The sequence below is a fragment of the Zalophus californianus genome, chromosome 9 (genome assembly GCF_009762305.2).
Source record: "Zalophus californianus isolate mZalCal1 chromosome 9, mZalCal1.pri.v2, whole genome shotgun sequence".
Taxonomy (NCBI): domain Eukaryota; kingdom Metazoa; phylum Chordata; class Mammalia; order Carnivora; family Otariidae; genus Zalophus; species Zalophus californianus.
The window spans coordinates 66,978,521-67,000,914 of NC_045603.1; the positions used below are offsets into that span (position 1 = coordinate 66,978,521).

Consider the following 22,394-nt stretch of genomic DNA (forward strand, 5'->3'; position numbering starts at 1 on the left):
TAAGAGCAGCTTTGCACCAAAAAAATGTAGATTTACCTACAAGGAAAGAAATGGAAGGAATTGTACAAATAATTGATCCCTGCCTGTTCCCAGCTCAGCATTTAAAAACCATCCCTTTCACTCTCTAATGTGTAAATATTACAAATAATTGCATGCTACCAGATCCTGGTGTGCTGGTCCTCTGACCCTCAGAATGTTGAAATTTAGTCACTATCTAGTGACTAGGAAGTGCACTTTGGGACTGAATAATTACATGTTTCTGCTCCTTCCTTTAAATATTTTGTGAGTTCCTTAAATGAAATAGGGACTATATTAATGACCTTGGAGTTTAAACAAATGCAACTCTTCACCCCTCCCTCCCCAAAGGGAAGAATTGGAATAATACTACTATCATTTGCAAGGTTCTTTACATTTTTCATTTTAATACTATTATTGTAAAAGTAAGAAAATCATTAAAGACCATTTTGAAAATGCATAAAATAAATTAAGTATAAAGAAATCACCCAAAATCTCACTGTTAACAGCAGACTCTGTTAGCCTTGTGATGTATTTCATTCTAAGTTGTTTGTCTCCTGCTTACACTGTCATTCCTCTGTGGATATTTGACTTTGGCAGACAATATAGCATGGGTGGGTAAGGACTTTGGAATCAGACTATGAGGGTTTGAGGGCTCTAAATACTAGCTCTATGACCTTAGACAAACTACTTAACCTCTCTGAACTTCAGTTGCTTTATGTAAAATAGTAATAGTAAATACTCATAAGTGAAATATTTTAAAGTGCTTAGTGTGGGCCTGACGTATTGAAAATACCCTAAATTTATTGGTAGTAATGATCAATTGAGTGTTTTATTAATTATATTGAATCCCTATTAAAGTACATTAAAGTTGTATGTAAAAGATAATTTTGAATTTTCCAAAATATTTAAAATTTTCACCTGGATTAGGGACTCAGAACACCTGGTCCCTCTCTCCTTACTTTCAGGCACATCTCCTTCCCTTTGGGCTCTCATTAGATAGGCAGTTCTTCCTCCGTGTTGCCTTTTTTTTTTTTTTCCCACTGAAGCTTTCCACTAGCATGGCTTCCCTAGGCCAGGAACCATGCAGCACCACCCTGCCTCTGCAGCTACCCTCCAGAGGGTCTACTTCTGACCACAACGGCCTCCACTTCCAGGCTCCTCCCTCGGGTACTCCCCCTGTGCCTGTCCTCCAGTGTCACGGAGAGCCTCTGTCTCTGAGAACCTCAGGGAGAAGCACACTTCCTTCCCTGTCCAGCTCAGATGTCACAGCCTTTCACTTGAAAGCCCCTCTCCTCCCCACACTCTAAAATTCCCTTCTCCACCAGCTCTCTGTCACAATAGCTGGAAACCCCCGAATCTGAGCTCCTTAACCATGCAGCTGGGTAACTCATTCAACATCCTTGCTTGGGTTCCCCATCTGCCCAGCCCTCCTCCCTTCATCCCCAGCTGGTGCTCTGCTCTCTGCAGCAGTGTTTTTAGATCCTTACTCACTTCATATAGTTATGTCCCTTGGGAAGAGTTGGCAGGGAGGGGATGGAAGGGCAGAGAGAGTTAGTAGAGATAAGAGATGAGTAAAAAAAGTAGAGGGGGGAAGACAGGAAGGTGGAGACAGTTTGGAAAGGTAGGAGAAAGGGAAGGGGTAGAAGAAAGTGAAAGAGAGGCCAGTAACAGAGGGGAAGGACTGGAGAAAGATGGTTGGCCAGAAAACAGTGTGTTTCCTACAGTTTATCCAATTGGCTTGTACTGGAATTTTAGATTTTCTTGTAAATATTCTGCATCAACCAGATTGTGTGTGTCTGGGAGGGGCTGTGGATTGGTGGGAAGTGACGGTAGATAAAAGACTAGTGAAAAAGACTACTTTTCCTCCGGTGTAGGGAGTTTTTATATCCACTGTTCTAATCATGAGGATGGTAAAAGTTTTATACTTTTAACTGGGTTTAGAAGAGGAAGAATTGTATAGTGTGGTGAGCCTCAGATCCCTTTTGGCAGGAAAGTGACATGGCTGGGGTGGGGAAAGGGGTGTGGCATTGAAAATAATTTTATTTACTTATTTGAGAGAGAGTGCAAGTGAGCATGAGTTGGGAGGGGAGCAGATGGAGAGAGGGAGAAGCAGACTCCCCGCTGAGCAGGGAGCCCAACGCAGGGCTCGATCCCAGGACCCTGGGATCATGACCTGACCTGAAGGCAGACGCTTCACTGGCTGAGCCACCCAGGCTCCCCTAATTTTAAGATATATATGTGGTGAAGCACATAATGCCCTAAGAGCCTGAGCAAGTTGACCAAAGAAAGTAGACCAGACCTCACATTGATGCTGAGAGCCAGTCAGCGTCCCAGAGAAGTGATAACGATTCAGCTGTAAATGCTTCCCCCTCACTGCAGTCTCCCCTGGACAGCTGTGGGGTCCATGTCATAGGCAGTCGCACGTGATGGCGGCATGGCACCCCAGCTGCAGACAGTGTGGCAGGCCACGCGGCACCAGTTCAACAGTTGTGAGAAACAGGAACACCGAGATCTGTTTGCTAATGGGGGCCAGAGCTGCAGCTTTAAATCCTTGCTACTGCCAAATGTGGCTCGTGGACTAGCAGCATCTGCAACACCTGGGAGCTTGTGAGACGTGCAGAACCTCAGGACCCACCCCACATCTACTGAATTAGAATCTTCAATGTAATAAGATCCTAAGGAGATTCGTATATACCATTAAAGTTTGAGGACAGCTGCTTTAAACTTTGGCAAGGGGGAGTCATGCAGGGAAGGTTGGGAAGGGTTCTCTTATTTTTTAAGAGGAATGGGTCCTGGAGGAGTTGAAAGCACTCAGGTGCATGGCAGCCCCGAACACCCCCATCTGAACACCCCCATGGAAGCTATTTCTGGATCCAGAGCGGTGGCTGCTGCTTCATCTCCCTCTTTAAAGGGCTCTGAGGCTGGGTGGGGAGTATGTCATATGATTTCTTGTTGTTTGGCTAGGCTTTTATTTTTTATTTATTTATTTATTTATTTATTTATTTATTTATTTATTTATTTTTATAGATTTTATTTATTTGACAGAGAGAGACACAGCGAGAGAGGGAACACAAGCAGGGGGAGTGGGAGAGGGAGAAGCAGGCTTCCTGCCGAGCAGGGAGCCCGATGGGGGGCTTGATCCCAGGACCCTGAGATCATGATCCGAGCGGAAGGCAGACACTTAGCCGACTGAGCCACCCAGGTGCCCCTTAGCTAGGCTTTTAAAAGATAGTCTCATCATCCTTGAAGTGATGTGGGGTCTGTCTTTTTTTTTTTTAAGGTATAATTTATATACAATAAAATTTTCCAATTTAAAGGATAGGATTTGTAAGTTTACCCAAATATAGTTATGAAGTCACCACCACAGTCATGGCATAGTACATTTCAATTGTCCAGGCACCTGGGTGGCTCAGTCGGTTAAGCATCTGACTCTGGATCTCAGCTCAGGTCTTGATCTCAGGGTCATGAGTTCAAGCCCCTCATAGGGCACCATATTGGGCGTGGAGCCTACTTTAAAAAAAAAAACAATGAACATTTCAATTGCCTTAAATATTTGGTTCTATTGTCACTGTTTTCCATTTGATTAGCATATAGTACTTGAAGAAATGGAATTTATTATAATGTTATCCAAGTAATCTTTGGGTAAGTTAGGGTAGAACAAAGAATTACAGTCTTATCAATGTGATTCAAAACAGTAACAAATAAATGTTTTTAAAATAGATGTTTAGATGTTATTATTTAAGGTAGGAGCCAAAATTTTCTTGTACCAAATGCAGTAAATATACCTAGGATCAAAAATATTTAAGAAATCATGGAAAGCAGGAGTATCGCCAGAGGACTAGAAATGGGCAGATTTCATCCCAACTTTCAGAAGTGATAAAAAGTAGATCTCAAGCATAATTCAAGAGCAAATTATTAGATAGCTTTTATGTTCAAATACTGTAGAAAATATTGCTCCATAGAGGTCAATAGGGTTTTCCTAAATAGTTGTGCTAAACTAACTTCATCTTTTGAGATAATAGTGAACTAGTAGGTCACAGGATTGTCTTAGGCAGAATGTATCTTGATTTTAGCAAGATGTTTGGCATAATCCCATATGACTTACAAATGAGATACTAATCTGTAAATTCACTTATTCTTAGCTAAGAGTCTATTTGGTGTTGTATGTAAATAGGCAAACAGGATGGGCTACAACTCTGAATTAAACTGTCACGCCTGTCCTACCGGATTGTAGATTGGTGGGAAGTGATGGTAGATAAAAGACTAGTGAAAAAAACTACTTTTCCTCCGGTGCAGGGAGTTTTTATATCCACTGTTCTAATCATGAGGATGGTAAAAGTTTTATACTTTTGACTGGGTTTAGAAGAGGAAGAATTATATAGTGTGGTGAGCCTCAGATCCCTTTTGGCAGGAAAGTGACATGGCTGGAGTGGGGAAAGGGGTGTGGCATTGAAAATAATTTTATTTACTTGAGAGAGAGTGCAAGTGAGCACGAGTTGGGAGGGGAGCAGATGGAGAGAGGGAGAAGCATTACTGTCTAGTAATGGAGGAAAAAATAAAAGCAATGAAATAAAAACATTACGTTGGCTGCTAGGTGGAGGATGGATCAGAGAGGGCAAGAAATGAGAGATAGATACAGAGTACTACAGTTGCCCAGAAATTAGAGGTGATGGTGGCTTGGATCAGAGTAGTGGCAGTGGAGATGGAAAAACAAAAGGTATATGGATTTAGGAACTATTTTGGAGAGAGATGTGATAGGACACTTGCCAATGATTAGATGTGAGGGATGAGAGAGTAGATAAAAGATCAAGGGTGACTTCCAGGTTTCTGGCTGGAGCGGTTGACAGGACACTGGGCCATTTTCTAGATTGGGGTCTTGTTCTCTTCAACGTTAGCACCAGTGCCTTGGATGAAGGCAAATTCAAGATATGAAGCTTGATGAGATAGTTGATACATAAGTAAAAAAGATCAACAATTTTAAAAGATGTCACAAGACAGGAAAGACAAAATATAGTGGAAAAGTGCAGAATCCTTTCAAAAAAATTATACACAGGATAGAACCAGGAAGAGTAGCCTAATATGAGTTTCCAACAGAAGCTCAATAAGAAAAGTGTGGCTTAGGGCGCCTGGGTGACTCAGTTGGTTAATCGACTGCCTTCGGCTCAGGTCATGATCCTGGAGTCCCAGGATCAAGTCCCGCATCGGGCTCCCTGCTCAGCAGGGAGTCTGCTTCTCCCTCTGATCCTCCCCCGTCTCATGTGCTCTCTCTCTACCATTCTCTCTCTCTCTCAATAAATAAATAAAAAAAAATCTTAAAAAAAAAGTGTGGCTTGTTTGCCATAAAAATGAACACAAAAATAGGTTGCCTTCAAGGAAGCATGATGTCCAGCTCAAGTTAATAATCTTAATGTGCTTTGTGCTATTTGGACCAAAACTGATGTGATGGCGTTGTGCTTTACTTGGCACACAGCCATGACAAAGGATGGTTGAGGAACTGGACCATGACTGAGATGTAAAGAGCCTGAACTTCCCCGTCACAGGATGAAAGCTGGAAGAATTGGAGAGGTGTAGGTCAAAGGGCACAATCTGAAAATGAGTGCCATCAGATGGACTGTTTGGTGGAAAAGGGTTTCGATTTCGAGTAGATTCAAGTAGGTCCAAAGGGTGAAATGGCAGTGGTAGTTTCAGCTCAGCCTCAGTTCCTGTGTGGGGCACTTTCCAGAAACAGGATGGGACCCAGGGGTGGCTTATGTGTCCCCTGTGACACACCTTGCAGACCTGGATGCCTGTGTGTTGGATGCAACAGAGAGGTTTCCTGTGCTGGGTGGAAAGCTGGACAGGGTGGTGTCTAAAGGTCCCTCCCTGATCTTGGAGTCTAGAATTGTTTCCTAACAGGCTCCTTCTCCGTAGGGGACACAAACTCTCCAAGGATGTCCCCGCACCACCTCCTTCTAAGTGTTGCTGACAACGTGAGGGTTTTCGGAAGTTCCTGACCACATTCTTCACTAGATAACTCCCCTGCCGTTGCTTCCCCAGTGCCCATGTCCAGGTTCAAGTTCTGGATCCCCTTCTCTTCAAGGCTGAACATAAGTCTGAAATACCAACACCTTGACAGCTCAGTTCCTATTGCTGACATTTAGTTGCCACCCAAACGCCTTTTTCAGCAAGTGGCTTTTGCCATAACCATATTAGAACTTGTTGTCAATGATTAGAAGTGTGAAAGCGAACATTATGTCCGGATGAGATGAAAAAAGGAATCACTCATGTTCCTCTTAGCACAGGAATACCGGTGTATATTTCTCTTCCAGCAAACCACAATAATATGTACAAATATCTAATTGGACAAATAGAGGTACAATCACGCTCAAGACAGGAGAAATGTTCAAATGAGTCATTACATTTCTTGCAAGTCATTCCTCCTGCTCTTTCTTCTTGATGTTATGTTTTGTGTCTTTGACATCCCTGTATGCCCTTAAACTATTCTAGCATCATTATAGCCAGTTAGACAACTTAGAGTTTCTTGCTAAGAATCTAAACAAGGAGATGCACTTCTCTAACTTTTAATTCCATTAATACTGCTAGATATTTTTTATAGCCTAAAGCGGTCTTAAAATTTTACATACAGGTTTTGCCTCTTACAACCTGATAGAAAAAGGGTTTTGTTTTATGTTAGTTTTTGGTTTTCGAAGGGAAGCTCTATATTTTGGGAGGGATGGAGAAGACTGTCTTCAGAGGTGGGGTGGTTAAAGGCAGAGACTGTCAGACTCTCACCCCAGGTCCTTTTGTCTGGGGTGCAGTGTTGTGTCTCTTAAACACAGGAGTGGGGGGGTCATTTTCATCACAGTGGGAGGACCTCACTCTGCTGTTGGTAAGTGTGGAGAAGATAGATGAACTCCCTGCTAATCTCTTCCCTGACCAACACTTTTCCCCCCCAGAAAGAGAAAAAGAGGTGATAGGAGTTTATGAAGAAATCCTTTACTTCTTGCCAAGGGCCACAGGTCAGCTCAGCATCACCTACAGAGATTCAACCCAGTAGAATGTGTTGGGAGGCAACCGTGTGCAAGAGCCATGTGGTCCCAGGGGCTGCTAGCTGAGGGAATGGATGTTTCCTTATAATGTTTCTTTTGCTAATAAGTACCCAGATCTCCAAGGCTTAGGGCCTTTCGTTAATCATTAGGTAGACATTAGTAATTGTCCCTCCTGCTAGGCACATACTTCCTGCAAGGTCATACTCTCTACTCATTAGCCTGGGGCCTGGTGGCAGGATCCCCTCTCCTCTCCAGGTCAGTCCCAGAGGGATAGACTCAACAGGGCACGTGGTCACTCCAGAGCAGCAGAAACTTGCATCTCTCCTATCCCCAACTGGAAGCCCATGCTAGTCCACATCATGCCCAAGTCCTCTATGGCTTGTCATATGCACATGTAGGAGTTCCTGGTCGTGTTCAGTGTCCGTAAAAACAGTGAACTCTGAGCAAAATTCGAAGCTTGCTTCTTCAGAATAAATATTGTTTATCTCTTACAAGGTGAAAGAAAAATCATACCACAGTTGGGTCCTGTATCTTCCTCTCTGGCAGAGCATATCAAATCGTGTTCCATTACATATCTCAGAACTACTGGATGGGTGAATAACTGCCTGCTCTCAGTTTCTCCTGTGCCTCAGCCAGAATAGATAATAAGGGACTTACCTTCTTAATCATCACCCTCCCACTCAGGATCTTAGCTAAGTCAATATATATCTGAATGCACTTCCTTACCATCATATCTTCACCGAAATTCCCCTTTTTATTAGCTGGTCAGTTTGGTCTTCACCCAGAGTGTTAGGTTTTCTGTTCTTTCTCCCAGTGTTTGTTTTTACCTCTGCTGAGCTCTGTCCCTCTTTTATGTTTTGTGACCAATCTCTGGCACTCTTGTCTGCTCTGCAGTTAATCATTCTGTACTCCCCCATTGCATATAGGAGAAGCAAAATGCTATAAGACATGAGAGAGCCATGGAACTGTCTTTCTGCCTGGGGCAAGGGGAGTCACCTAAGGAGGTGACATCTGAGCTGGGCCCAAGGACAGTGGTTTAGTGGGTGTGTGGGCTGGGGGATGGGGTTGGGAAGAGAGAGCCCACACAGAGAGAATTGCATGATGCACCAAGTACCTCTCAATGGCACTTGCTAGAAAAATCTTTGCCTTAATTACTCAAATGTGGAATCAATTGCACTAATATATTGTTCTAGGGATATATTTCCCTACATCAGGGAGTGAGTGGTTTCATTTGGGGGACTGGAATTTTTTTTTCTTTTTAGCAAATAGGCTTTATTTTCAATTACCAAGTCTGTTTTAACCAAATGATTCAGAAATAATCTATGTAATCTCCCACATCATTTTAACTGTGCTTTTTCTTGAGGAGGGTTTGATAATGAGCCAGATGTACTAAAACAAAAACATGAGTTCGTCATTCAAAAAAGTCTTTTCATTTTGCTTGTCAAAATTTTCCCATCAGTTAAAAGAAGTGCTTAGTCTTTAAGAGGAACCAGGTGCAAAAAAATTGAATTATCTTAGTGGTCCAGTATATAGATTCAAAAATAGCCACAGAGTAATTAGATGAAAAGAACCTTAGACTTCATTTAGCTTGTGTCTATGTTATAGGTGAGGAATCTAGGGATGGGAGAAATTGAGCAAGTTGCCTAAAGTTACATGGTCATCGACAAGCCTTTCCCTCAGCCCCTCCCCGCCCCCAGCCCCACACCTCTTTCACACTTTCTCACAGGGATGTAACAGAAAGTACATCATAGACCATAAAAGCTTTCTTTCATAATACTGTCTGAAACTCATCTCAACTGAAATGACCTCAGAGAGCTATTTAGGCTTTGAATTAATGTAGAGGATTTGCACAGTTAGGGTTACTCAGATTCTAATGAGTAGCTCTTTATTTGGTAGAACATTTTTATTGAGGATTTTAAAAGAGGGTGTGACCAATAGTTTCCAGAATTTGGATGCTACCAACAGTGTTAACCATATAAATACGCCTTTGTCCTTCTAAAATGTAAGATCCAAGTATGTTCTTTTATAGTTACTACAAGACTTATTTTCTTTGCTTTAGGATACTTTTGACTTCTGTGACACTGCTATCTATATATTCAATAAACCTTCTTTTGATCTGTTCAAAGGAAACAGGTAAGCTGATAATATGTCTAATTTTGTTAAAGCCAGGGTGAATGATTTGCATGGTGATATTGTGGACGAGTGATATCCTCCCCATTCAGCAACTGATTATTGAAGAGTACTTTGACCTACAGTCCCTCAAAAACCTCTGGTGGCATTTACCCAGAGAAATAGACACAGCACCATGGAAATTAAGTTGTCTTGAACACTGAGAGAATAGTGTTGCCATTTAAAGCACACCCCCAATTATACCTGTTTTTCTAATTTAAGATGACTTCATTTGAAAGGCTTTGATTTTTCCTTAGGTCTTTATAAATTCAGAACAAGGATCCCAAGTTTTGATATTATAGACTTTAAGATTTTAAAAGTAAACGGAGCTTTCATTCTCTTGTGTGTGTATTCCAAGGAGAAAATGTTACACCCGAGGCAATGTGGGAGCGAGGGTGCTGTGGAAAGGCTCCAAGTTCTGGGGAGTGTGATACCTGAAATGTTTATTTTCTATTCCTGGGACAAATGGATTCTGTTCGTAATACTTTGACTTTTACCTTAGCTAAAACCACATTGGCCAACTATTACTGTACAGAGACGACTCCATTTAACTGGGACATTTTGTAATAGATCGAGGATCTACCATTGTCTTGTTTAAACACCAGTCTTATGAGAGATTAAACAAAGTTTTAATTATAGTCTGACCCATATTGCTTTCTGTGAACATTTTGAAAACGTGAACCGAACTATTATAAAGAAATATAAACATGTTTTTTTAATGGATGGTTTAGCAGTTTAGTATTTATTGAGATGAGACAGTTGAACATGTTAGGATTTTGCTGTAGCCAAATTATTCTTTTGACAGATTTATCTGTTGGTTTCTTTTCTGAGTTGCATATCTTTGAACTAAATTTTACAAATGATCAACGTTCTGGTGTTGACTATTATATGTTTGTTATTGTGTTTAGGACACATGAGGCATTCGTGGAATGTTATTAAAATAATCCCTTGTTAGCCTCATCAGTTCATGTAATTAATTCAAAAGGAAACTTTCGTCCCAACTATAAGGATTTTTATTTTTAAATCAAATCTTTAATGATATGCACCAGACTGAGAAGGAGATCAGAGTAGGAATTTCCCCCCTCCTCCCCAAGTAGGAAGACTCTTTGAGACAGTTAAAAATAAGCCTTTTATGACCTAATAATTGAATTGTAAATGCTTTTGTAGCCAACCTGAAAAAGGAGAAATGGTGGTCATTTCTGACATTTTAAAATGTCACGAGGTTGAAACACCTTAACCCTTGCAAAGCCCAAAAGGCTATGTGTATGATTTTGAGAAAGACAGAATAACTTGGGGAATAGTCCATAGAATGAGGAAATATTAGCTTTCTTTAACTTTTAGATCCCTGTGTCATTTCTTGTGTTCTCAACTATGATTTTTAAATAGGCTGCATGGTTTATGAAAAGCTGGGAGAACAGGTCTTTGGCACCACAGGGAAGCTTGTAATCTTCGGAGCCACCTCTCTACAGAACACTGGAGGTAAAAAGAACACGCTTCTCTATACATAACTTTAAAGTATGTGAATATTATTATCTTTTCTAATTCTGGTGGTTGGGTGGCCGCATGAATTTTAACAAAATGGAAGCAGTATCGTTCTCATTGCTAAAATGGCACATGGAAAGTAAGGCAGAAAGTAAGAGCAGTCACTCATTTAAAACCAAGTATACTGAGTAGCTAAAACTGTCTTTGTGTCTTACTGAAGGTCAGTCTAAGAACAGGCTGGTAGCCTTTTATATAGCTTGCAACATGAGCCTTAGTATCTTCTTTCTAAAAATGTTCTCATTTTCCTCTAGCAATGCTGAGCTACCTCTTCATAGTAAAAAATGAACTACCCTCTGCCATAAAGTTTCTCATGGGAAAGGAAGAGGCATTTTCGTAAGTTATAGATCATTTTTTTGTAAGATAACGAAAATATTTTTAATGTAAATGTGGGCTAACCAAAGTTTTTGTTTTATGAAAACTGGAGGCACCTGAGTTTTCCCTGGGTTGTTTTTTTCTTACTTTGTTGTTCCATCAAATTTCTCTGGGGCTGTTATATAAATGAAAGCCATTTGACTCTGAGCATTTAAAAGGTAGATATATCTGTCAGGCTGCAAACAGTAGATGCTGCTTCTCCCAGAGAGCCTGAAATCTATATCTAGTTTCTACAAAACAGAATGGATACAGAGTATTTTTAACACAGACATATATTTAACACAGAAGTGGAACACGCAAAAACATTAAGACCCTAGTCTCTTTCTTAAAGAAGGGAGCAAAATTTACATGAGCTGACTTCATTAAAGATAAGCTTGGAAAATGTTGGAGCTACACCTGGCACATCTGCTGTTTTCACTCTTTCTTGTTTAACAGTTCTTGTCAGTCTTAGTTTTTCTGTTTTCTTTCAAGGGAGAATCATAGGAGCCAGAGTTCCTCTTGTTCTGTCATCAGGACTCAAGGTCAAATACAAGAGGTTAGGGAGAATGCGATGCCTATCTGTGTTGACTTGTTTTTCAATGGTATTAGCCAAGCAAAACAAAAAGGAACTTCTCCTTAAATAATTGATAAGACATGTTGTGATCTGACAGAATGCAGTGTGTGCATTCAGCTTTGAAACCACGTAAATTATTCAGAGGAATGCCACATTTAGCTGGTGGGGGAGGGAAAAAAAATCCCTTCCATCACTTGGGAGAGAGACAATAGTAAATGGGGAGTGGTTGGGTTAAAGTGTTTGGATAAACCTGAATAATGATAGAAATTAATGGTAAAAATTAATAATAGTAAAAACTCATTAAAACATATTGTGAAATTTACATTTGAGAAAAAATGTGACTTTCTACGGAAATATGACCCAACCACTTAAATGCCTTTTTCAGAGCCTGGTATGTGGATGGCCGAGTTCTGGTGGTGGTAGTTACTTTTGGCATAATCCTCCCTCTGTGTCTCTTGAAGAACTTAGGTAAGGAAAGAGCTTGCTTTTATCATAGTCTCTACAGTGCCCAAATGAGTCAGAAACCTAATAAAAATGAACAACTTTGCCCCCTCTACTTTCACTTGTAGGGTAAAGATTAAGTGAATGATACATTACAAGTATTAATCAGGCTTGACTTTAATATGGGATAAAACCACTGGTCAGTATGTGACCTCCTAAGCAATCCCTCTACTGAGCTGTAGAGGGGGGCAGTGAGGTTCTGGGACCAGCAACAGACACAGTGCCATATCCGATAGCACAACCTACAGGCTACTCTGAGAAAAGTACAGAAAATGGAATTCTCCTTATACAAGGTCTTAAGTATCCTGATTATTTAGAGAAGTAGATTTTCAAATCTACTATCAAAACAGGAAGTTGCTTATATTTATCCCCTAAAGTATTATGAATCACTCTTGAATTATCAGAGTCTAACCAATCTCAATTATTTGCTTCACTGAAGGGAAAGAGAGAAGGGAAAAGTCAAAGGCTGCAGATAATCACCAAGTCCTATCCACTTGGTTTTGACATTTTTTGTGTGTATGTTTGTATTTGGAGACAAGTGTGTCTCATGTTGTGGGAATTGTATACATTGAATAATGTGGCCAGACTGCAATCCAGTCCAAAACGCATTTCCTTTAATTCTGGGCTAATTCAAGGAAGACATTTAGATTAAAGTTCTTCCCCCAAATGATTGCTAACCATAGTGTTTTGTTTTGTATGAAAAATATCAAGCCTCTGTAGCTGTTATGTAAGATCTAGAAGTAGATCTTAAAAACGACTTAACTTTCTGGTTTCTGGGTCTGTGTTTTGGCTTCTCTGTATATATACATGTAGCTCTTTTCAGATTAAGGAGGGAAGGGCTCTTCTTCTCCAGGGATGAGAATAGTGCAACCTCCCAGAGACCACTTACTCTGCCTCTGCCTTTGTGGAAGTTACAGTGGTTGGGGGACTTCAAGGGGAGCAAGGTGAAGATCCCCAGATGCTCAATTTATGCCTAGAAATCACTTCATCTCCTCTCTGTATGCCCCTCATCTGGGATGAGAAGTATTACGTAGCTGATATTCAGTACGTACACAATAAGTCCATAATAAAGAACTATCGAGTAGATCAAGGAGAAAATGCTTTTGGCCGTAAGACTCCATCAGAGTAGATGGGGCACCTGGGTGGCTCAGTCGTTAAGCATCTGCTTTCGGTTCAGGTCATGATCCCAGGGTCCTGGGATCGAGCCCCGCATCGGGCCCCCTGCTCGGTGGGAAGCCTGCTTCTCCCTCTCCCACTCCCCCTGCTTGTGTTCCCTCTCTCGCTGCCTGTCTGTCAAATAAATAAATAAAATCTTTAAAAAAAAAAACAACTCCATCAGAGTAGAGCAACAGAGAGCTCTGGCCAAATTTGGGAGGCTCTTTTTTCCCTGTCTGGGAATCTGCATTGTCTAGTGTATCAGGGAAAACGGGAATCAAAGCGGTAATATAATATTTTTATTTAAAGTCACCATTATTTTGCCAAATAAAGGAGCACTCTCAAGTAATAAATCTTATATTCACATAGGCATATTTGTATATTATTGGAACTATGCTGGAAATAATGCATGGAGGGATGCCTGGGTGGCTCAGTTGTTAAGTGTCTGCCTTTGGCTCAGGTCGTGATCCCAGGGTTCTGGGATCGAGCCCCGCATCGGGCTCCCTGCTCGGCGGGAAGCCTGCTTCTCCCTCTCCCACTCCCCCTGCTTGTGTACCTGCTCTCACTAACTCTCTCCCCATCAAATAAATAAATAAAATCTTAAAAAAAATAAATAATGCATTGAAAGAAACAAGGTGATACGTGAAATAATAACAATAAATTTTTTCAACTTTTCTTTTAGGGTATCTTGGCTATACTAGTGGGTTTTCTTTGAGCTGTATGGTTTTTTTCCTGATAGTGGTAAGTGCTGATGAAAATGGTTGGCTTGGTTCTGCCATAGTACAATGCCATGCAGCAGTTATTCATTGTTTGGCTTTATTTGATAATGTCTATATTGTTTCTCCTATATTTCTTAATACCAGGTTATCTACAAGAAATTTCAGATTTCCTGCGTTGTTCTGGAGCTAAATTCAACAATAAGTGCTAATTTAACGAACCCTGACATGTGTACGCCAAAATATGTCACCTTCAATTCAAAGGTAAGTTTCCTTATCTTTTAAATATAAGAAAGAGCATTTCACTAAGAGCATTATCATTCTCATATTTGTTGTAATTAAACTGCTTTGAAAGTATTCATTCTCAATAGAGCACCATACCACTGCTTCCCAAATTCCATAATTTGGAGACCTTTGAGAAATAGGCAAATATTACATTTCATGCTTCCTCTTATCCAGTTTACATAAAGGACAACCTTAAGCATTCTCTGTGAAAATCTCTTTCTGGATCATTGTCTCAGCTCCTCTCTTCCTTGTAGATCTTTAAAAACAGATTAATGCCATTGTTAGCGCACTGCTCTTCCCTGGTGGTGACAGAAAGGCATCCCTCAAGTTTCCCCGGCTCACACAGTTGAAATACAGATACCAAAATACACATACACAAATTGACGCTTAGCAAACTTTCATATAGTAGGGATGCTGCTAATAGCATGGAGAGCAGTGGACTATGGAACCAATCATGCTTGGATTTAAATCCTTCCACAAGTTACCAAACCCCATGTGAAAAACAAGGATTCTGTTCTGTCTCTCACAGGGTTTTTTTTTTAGAATGGGCCTGGTCCAGTGCTTGCACAGATTTAAAGCATGAGAAATGTTACTTTTCTTCCTTTTTTTTTTTGCATCAGAAGTTGTATTGAGTTTGAGAGTTTTAAAAAGTCTTATCTAAGAAAACTAAAGAGATCTCTCTCTCTCTCTCTCTTGCAACTCTAAGGACACAGCCAAAGTAGTGACTGAGGAAGTAGTTGTCTTTTTAGATGCCATCTTTTAAGTCTGATTTGATGGGCCCTATAGAGCAAAGAGCAGTGGAACAGAGATAGGAGAAGTCCTGGGCGTCACCTAACCTGTTGGAGGGAGTTGGGAGAGCATCAGTGGTCTGTCTCCTGCTCAGGGTTGTTGGAGAGACTCCATGAAATAATGCAGGGAAAGTGCCTGGTGACTGGCCAGTGCCATGTAAATATGGGATGATGCTTTGCCTGAAGCAGTAAAATAGAATGTAGGTGAGGCGAACCTAAAACCCCTGTGTGCCAAGTGCCTCACATCTCAAGCTAGATAAGCTCTCTTAGAAAGGCTGCTTCTATTTTTGGTATTAAAGCCCTCCTAATAACCGACTAATCCAGGGATTCTGAAGAGCTGTCAAAGAAAACGACAGCGCAGAAATATTGGAGCAGAATAATTTTTAGAGTAAAAAATGCTTCTTCTTAATGTTTATTTTTCTCTTTCAAATAGACCGTGTACGCTTTACCAACCATTGCGTTTGCTTTTGTCTGCCACCCATCAGTCCTGCCAATTTACAGTGAGCTTAAAGAGTAAGAGATTTGCTTTTTTTTACCTTAATTATTTTTTACATCCCCTCATTAGTAGGCAAGTACTGTATTAAAATAAATAGATTTGTATAATGAACCCCCATGGACTCATCAGCCAGCTTCAAGATTTACTTTCGGCCATTCTTGAGCAAGTACTATATTAAAGGAAAAAAAGAACAAGAAAAATCAGAAATCTGCAGTTTGTTTTGGCTGTAAATATATAAAGTGGCCAACTATGTGGACTTTTTTTGTTAAATTGGTTTTTCGCATACTATATTACTTAGGAGAGTTCAAGTATTTGTGTTGCTTTATGTCACTTATGCTTATTTTGCAAGTGTGTAATAATAATCAGATCCCATGTATAAATTGCAGAATGTGTTGTGTCTGATTTGCCTCGTATTGGTTTAGAGGGAAAAGGCTGTGAAATCAGGCAGAAAGAAATTAATATTAAGGCCACAAACTGGCCAAGAGAATATTATTGTTAATTTTAAACTATTAAGATGATTCTATGGATTTGTTTTTGATTGCTGTTTTAGAGAAAACTAAAGTCCTGCTTATAAATTTCCTCCTGGGTTCTCATTTTAGCCTACTGTTAGCAGACTTTACAGATCAAAATAGTCTTCATGGCATAGTCTTAAGCTCAGAAAAGATATACAATATAGCTGTCTCCATATTGAAAAATAAAGTATCATTTAGCTTTGATTCACTCATGACTCTTCCTCTTTCATATTTAATTGATATATGGGTAAGTTTTGAAATATCTATATCTACCTATGTGTACATTAATCCTACCTTATGATCCTATACTTAGGACATTTAAAAGATGTCTTTGACATCTTTTAAATGTAATAGTCCAGCTTTTAGTTTGTAATTTTCTGATGTGTGTGTACCTCTCAATTTTTCCTGTTATGACACAAACAAATGTTATGACTATTGTGGTCTGTTATTGAGTACAAGTCTTATAGATGAATTATTGGGCCATTAAAGAAACTTAAAGGTTCACCCAAACTTCCAGATTAAACTTGACTTAAGAGATAGAGCCCTTCATCATCACAGTTGTTATCACTTGGGTACTTATTGCTCTGGAAACATAGACTTCCAGGTGCATCCCTGAAGCTACTCAGTGGGAAAAAAGGAAACTAAATAAGAGCTTTAGCAACAGAACACCTGAGGTCAAGTTCTAGCCTTGCCCCTGATCTCTGGGCTGGGAGATTTGAATTTATTCTGCCCTTTTCCCTGTACATACTGAGTATGGAGATAATATCAAAAACAAATATTAAAAAATATTCTCTGCCCTCAGATGAGAACCTGATATTCTTTCAAAAGAATGGGGAAGGACATTTGAGGGATTGGTAGTGGTAGTGCCATGAATCTCTCTCACAATACCGGTTTGGTATAAAAGAAGTTATTTTAAATTGCTGGGGGCAGGGGAGGTGGAAGAGGGGTAATCTCAGCTGGTCATATTTTCCCTAGCCTGATAGAAAGTTGTTCGTATTCAGTGTTAACACCGGTACTTAAACTCAGTAACATGGTTTTTAATTTTTAAAATTCCCTTATCTTTGTTCCTAGTCGATCACAGAAAAAGATGCAGATGGTTTCCAATATCTCCTTTTTTGCCATGTTTGTTATGTACTTCTTGACTGCCATTTTTGGCTACTTGACATTCTATGGTAAGTGACTTCTGTTAGCACATAAATAGAGGTATTTGTAAATAAATTAGTGAAAATCAGTATCCAAATAACTTTTAACATTTTTAAAGAGATATATGTATTTATTTGAGAGAGAGAGAGAGAGTATGCACGTGTGGTGGGAAAGGGCAAAGGGGGAGAGAGAATCCTGAAGCAGACTCCCTGCTCAGCCCAGAGCCCAGTGCACGCGGCTCAATCCCAGGACCCTGAGATCATGATCTGAGCTGAAATCAAGAGTCAGCTGCTTAACCGACTGAGCCACCCCAGCACCCCAATATCCAAATAACTTTTAACACGATAGCCCAAAAAAAGCAACAAATCTACCTATTGATTTTGCTGGTCTTTTCGTCTACATAAAGCAAATGGAGATGATTCCTTTACATATTTGTGCAGACAGCACAATAGAATAATTACTGAAACAAGATACTGTAATTTTTTTCTCCTAATACTGTCCATAAAAGACACTGCATTTTATAAACATGCCACCTTTACTGAGGAAAGTTTAAAACTAGACCAGAGAAGGCTCTCCTAATTGCTGTTGCAAATTGAGTCAGATTCCATTAATAGAGAAGAGAGACAGAGACAGATGTTGAAAGTGAGAAAGAGCAGAGTGCTACACCCATGACACTTGTGTTAATTAAAAATAAAACGCCTGATTGTTCACTGGAAGTTGGAGCCCTGCAAAGATTTGAAGGAATGGCAGAGAAGGTTCAAAGGAATGAAATCTGAAAAAGAGAACAACTGGGTTTCATTTGTAACTTATTGGCCCTGGAGGAATAGTTTTCCTTCTTTTTTTTTTTTTTTTTTTTTTTTTTTTTTTTTTTTAAAGATTTATTTATTTATTTGAGAGAGAGAGAATGAGAGCGATAGAGAGCACGAGAGGGAAGAGGGTCAGAGGGAGAGGCAGACTCCCTGCCGAACAGGGAGCCCGATGTGGGACTCAATCCCGGGACTCCAGGATCATGACCTGAGCCGAAGGCAGTCGCTTAACCAACTGAGCCACCCAGGCGCCCTCCTTCTTTTATTAGGTCTTCATCCTCTCCTATTCAAATGACCCTCAAACTGTATTTAACATCTTTTATTACCATTATAATTTGGGACCTGATTTAAATTTAAACACATATACCTCACATTGTTCTCTATTAAACAATATTTCTTTGAGGCATTTTTTTTTCCATAAACACAAATGTCTCAAAATTTAAGCTCGTTTGGAGATGATTAATTCAGCCTGGAGAGCATGGCTACCCTGGTTATACAGTTGTATTGTTACCATTTTCACAAGCAATGGCAGACAGCATTGTCTGATGAATCCATAAATGCCATATTGAAGTTTGGCATAAAAATAGTGTTTCTAGATTCCCTGCAGAGTTGCAGGGCTGGGGGTAGGTAAAACGAGGGAGGGAGAGCTTCATGTTCGTTGAACAATCTCACTGTTACCTTGTCCACGCCATGAGTTTTCTTCGCAAATCCATAGTTTCCCCCCCATAAAATAAAATGCCAAACCCTTTTATACTCTTTGGTTAAAGAAAAAGGCTCAGCTATTTTTAGATGGTTATAAATCTTGACTCAAGAACATTAGAACTAGTGAGATTTTTATTATAACCTAGGCTCCCTTTTCCAAAACTGGGACCAATCTATGGCACAGAATAGAATTGGAATTCCACCCTCGGAACCTTGAGACTGGTACAGTGAGAAGACCTTATAGGAGACATGGCAGGAGGGGAAGAAGCTCTTGTCAAAGCAGTGAGCATTTGCAGGGACTGCCATTAGAGCTTTGGTTGTCTTTGAAATCACGTTCGGAACTTCAGAGTTAAGAAATAAGTTCAAAGTGGTACATAAGCTAGATACTTTTTTTTTTAATAAGAAAAGCATACATGGAAGAGAATTCTTTCCTCCTGGTGGTGAAGTTCATTTGATGAGTGGCACCAAGTGGGGGAAAGTCTAGATTAAGAAGGGTTTTGTGCGGATCACCTGGGTGGCTTGTTCAGTTAAGCATCTGCCTTCGGCTCGGGTCGTGATCCCGGGGTCCTGGGATGGAGTCCTGCGTCGGGCTCCCTGCTCATTGGGGGGCGGAGCTGCTTCTTCCCGCTGCCCCTCACTCCACTCGTGCTCTCTCTCAAATAAATATAAAATCTTGAAGAAAAAAAAAGAAGAAGAAGGGTTTTGTGCTTCAACTGTATGTTCCTTTTAACCCCAGTTTACGCCTAGATTGAATTCAGTACAAATTGAGCATCCCCACACTGTGTAGCTGCTTCTAGCGATGACTGTAAATTCCTCTTAAAGTTACATATGGACAAGCAGAGCCTGTCTCACACAGGGCATTTTTCTTCTCAACTTCATAAATTGTTTTAATAGTTACTTCAACACCCAGAACATTGCTTCCCTTGCCCTTTATTTTGGTTGCAAGTTCTTTGTTGTTCAGATAAACTGTCATTCAGCAGTGTGCCTTGTTTCTTTCTCAATACTCTCTTTTTCTCGCTTTAGAAAAGGTGCAGTCGGACCTCCTTCACAAGTACCAGAGTAAAGATGACATTCTCATCCTGACAGTGCGGCTGGCTGTGATTGTTGCTGTCATCCTCACGGTGCCCGTGTTATTCTTCACGGTGAGTAACGGGCCTCAGGGCCCTATAAGAAAAGCTGAGGTCCCGCCCTTCCTTCGTGTTCTGAGCCTGCTCCAGAGAAAGCCTGCTGCGGGAACTTCCCGGTGTCACTGGAACGGTACCAGGGAGGCATCCCCAAGACCCAGTTAAGGCTCTTTGGAAAGAGTAGGGTCAGTGAGAGAGGGCGGGCTCTGCTGGGATGAATCTTAATTCTCATTAATCTGTTCCTTCTTCACAAAGAAATGCAGACAAAGTGTTTGGATCTTGCTTCTGCATGATGAGAGAACAGAAAGGGACCGGAGGAGCATACTTAGTCATAGATAAAAACGGAAATTATCCCCCACCAGAGCAAATGGAAATTATCCCCCACCAGAGCAAACCTATTTTTATTTATTTTTTTTTAAAGATTTTTGTTTATTTGAGAGAGATAGAATGAGAGATAGAGAGCACGAGAGGGAAGAGGGTCAGAGGGAGAAGCAGACTCCCTGCTGAGCAGGGAGCCCGATGCGGGACTCGATCCCGGGACTCCAGGATCATGACCTGCGCCAAAGGCAGTCGCCTAACCAACTGAGCCACCCAGGCACCCGCAAACCTATTTTTAAATAAACATACTTTCCTTAAGTCAAGCCCCCCTGCCTATAATACTGCACAGTGTTTTACAAAACATTTCCCAGATTCCTGTGCACCAGGACGTGAGTTTCTACTGAGGACGCGAAAGTTGGCATGCTGGGGTCCTCACAGAGCCTTTGTTTTTTTTTCCTGTAGGTTCGTTCATCTTTATTTGAACTAGCTAAGAAAACAAAGTTTAATTTATGTCGTCATATCTTGGTTACCTTCATACTCTTGGTTATTATCAACTTGTTGGTGATCTTCATACCCTCCATGAAGGACATTTTTGGGGTCGTAGGTACGGCTTTATGAACTTTACACTTATCGTTCTACAACAGCTGTTTAGAAAGCTAAAATTTCACTGTAACAACTTCCTTTTTTTTTTTTTCTTATTTTACAGGAGTGACATCTGCTAATATGCTTATTTTCATTCTTCCTTCATCTCTTTATTTAAAAATCACAAGCCAGGATGGAGATAAAGGAACTCAAAGAATTTGGGTATGTCTCAGGCCAGCGACTCTAATTTTTCTGATTGGTTTTTCATTTAAATTTACCAAATGAATAGTCCACCTAATCCTACTTTTAGCAGCCTCAGAGGGGGAGCAGCAGTCCTGTAGTTTTCCCCTTTGGGAGATTTAAAATATCGTATCAGACTCTGATCTGTTCTCTCAAAATGTGTTATTCTTACTGTGCCTTAGCCTTTGCTCTGAGCTAGGGTAGGGCCATCTGGGAAACTGGACGTTTGTCATCCTGCATCTCTGGCGATGCCTTGTCTTTAACAAAGCTAGGAAGGGGAAAGGGACTCGAAGACTTAATGCAGCCCACTGTTTCTGTACCATTCTTAGCCCCGAAACTCCCTCCGACAGCCCAGGGCACATGGCATGTCTTCATTAAAACCGCTGAGTTTGCTTCAAGAGCCTTCTTATGATTTGACAGAAATATTTTGGAACAACAGACCTGGATTCAGAAACTACCTTTCTATATTGGGATTCCTGCTTCCAGGTCTGGTGAAGTTCAAAGGCATCTTGAAGGTGGTGCACTTGGAGCGAGTGAGGGAAGCAGGGGTGATGTGCCTACTGCCTGAGTACCTCCTGGAGCACCATTTTGTTTGGCCTCGGAGAAGGCTTCTCAGCCGCCCTCCCAGATAGTGTAAGCGCTCCAGTTGCACACATGACCCAAGTCAACAGACCTGGGTGAGAGTTGCAGGCAGGAGGGATCATCCTTGTGCATTTAGGAGAAGCAACACTGATGCTGGTACAGCATCTACTTCCCCAAAAGGATTATCCCTGAAACCGTAAGTCCCAAGTCCTTCTAACTCATACCAGTAGGGGAGGGGCTCCACAAGGACAGAGAAGGAGCAGTTACTCTGGCATAGCAGTATAATATATTCAGATTAAATCTGAAAGTGCTTAGAGGCCTGTTGCACATGAGTTCTCTGGGCCTCCCCAACCCTGCTCCTACCTTAAAACTGGTAGTAGGATCTAGCAGATAACATTAGACAAGGGCTCCTGTCCATGTGGGGCCCCACGGGGAGTTAGACCAGACCTATGATGGAAAGCCCGTGTACAACCCCATTTGCCTCTTCTCCTTCCCTTAGCTCTGCCCTCCAGGTTCCAGTCCAGCCCCCTTGGGTCTCATGTTACTTCGTCCTTCTCCCTGCAAAGCTCTCCTTTGATACTTTGAAGGCCAAGCAATTTCTAATCTCATGTTCTCCAGATTCTGGTTTTAGTAACCTGTCCCCCCTTCTGGCCTTCCTCAACCCTTACAATAAGTTAGTTCTGGACACCCATTTCCTATTTCACTTGATCAAATCGACTTTGCTTTTTTATATCTTTTTTCCCCACTTTTTCAGAAAGAAAT

At 40.9% G+C, this 22,394-nt stretch overlaps 1 protein-coding gene across 4 annotated transcripts in view; it reads left to right on the top strand.

The window, feature by feature from the left end:
• SLC38A1 (solute carrier family 38 member 1) overlaps positions 1 to 22,394 on the top strand; it is a 67,951-nt gene that overhangs the window by 39,160 nt on the left and 6,397 nt on the right. For all 4 annotated transcript variants that reach the window (XM_027592852.2, XM_027592851.2, XM_027592849.2 and 1 more), the window contains 11 exons: positions 9,106 to 9,179; positions 10,602 to 10,694; positions 11,009 to 11,090; positions 12,068 to 12,150; positions 14,021 to 14,079; positions 14,202 to 14,318; positions 15,561 to 15,640; positions 17,207 to 17,307; positions 19,810 to 19,928; positions 20,691 to 20,832; positions 20,935 to 21,032. In XM_027592852.2, coding sequence (XP_027448653.1) covers positions 9,106 to 9,179; positions 10,602 to 10,694; positions 11,009 to 11,090; positions 12,068 to 12,150; positions 14,021 to 14,079; positions 14,202 to 14,318; positions 15,561 to 15,640; positions 17,207 to 17,307; positions 19,810 to 19,928; positions 20,691 to 20,832; positions 20,935 to 21,032 — 1,048 coding nt within the window. The remainder of the gene's footprint in view (positions 1 to 9,105; positions 9,180 to 10,601; positions 10,695 to 11,008; positions 11,091 to 12,067; positions 12,151 to 14,020; positions 14,080 to 14,201; positions 14,319 to 15,560; positions 15,641 to 17,206; positions 17,308 to 19,809; positions 19,929 to 20,690; positions 20,833 to 20,934; positions 21,033 to 22,394) is intronic.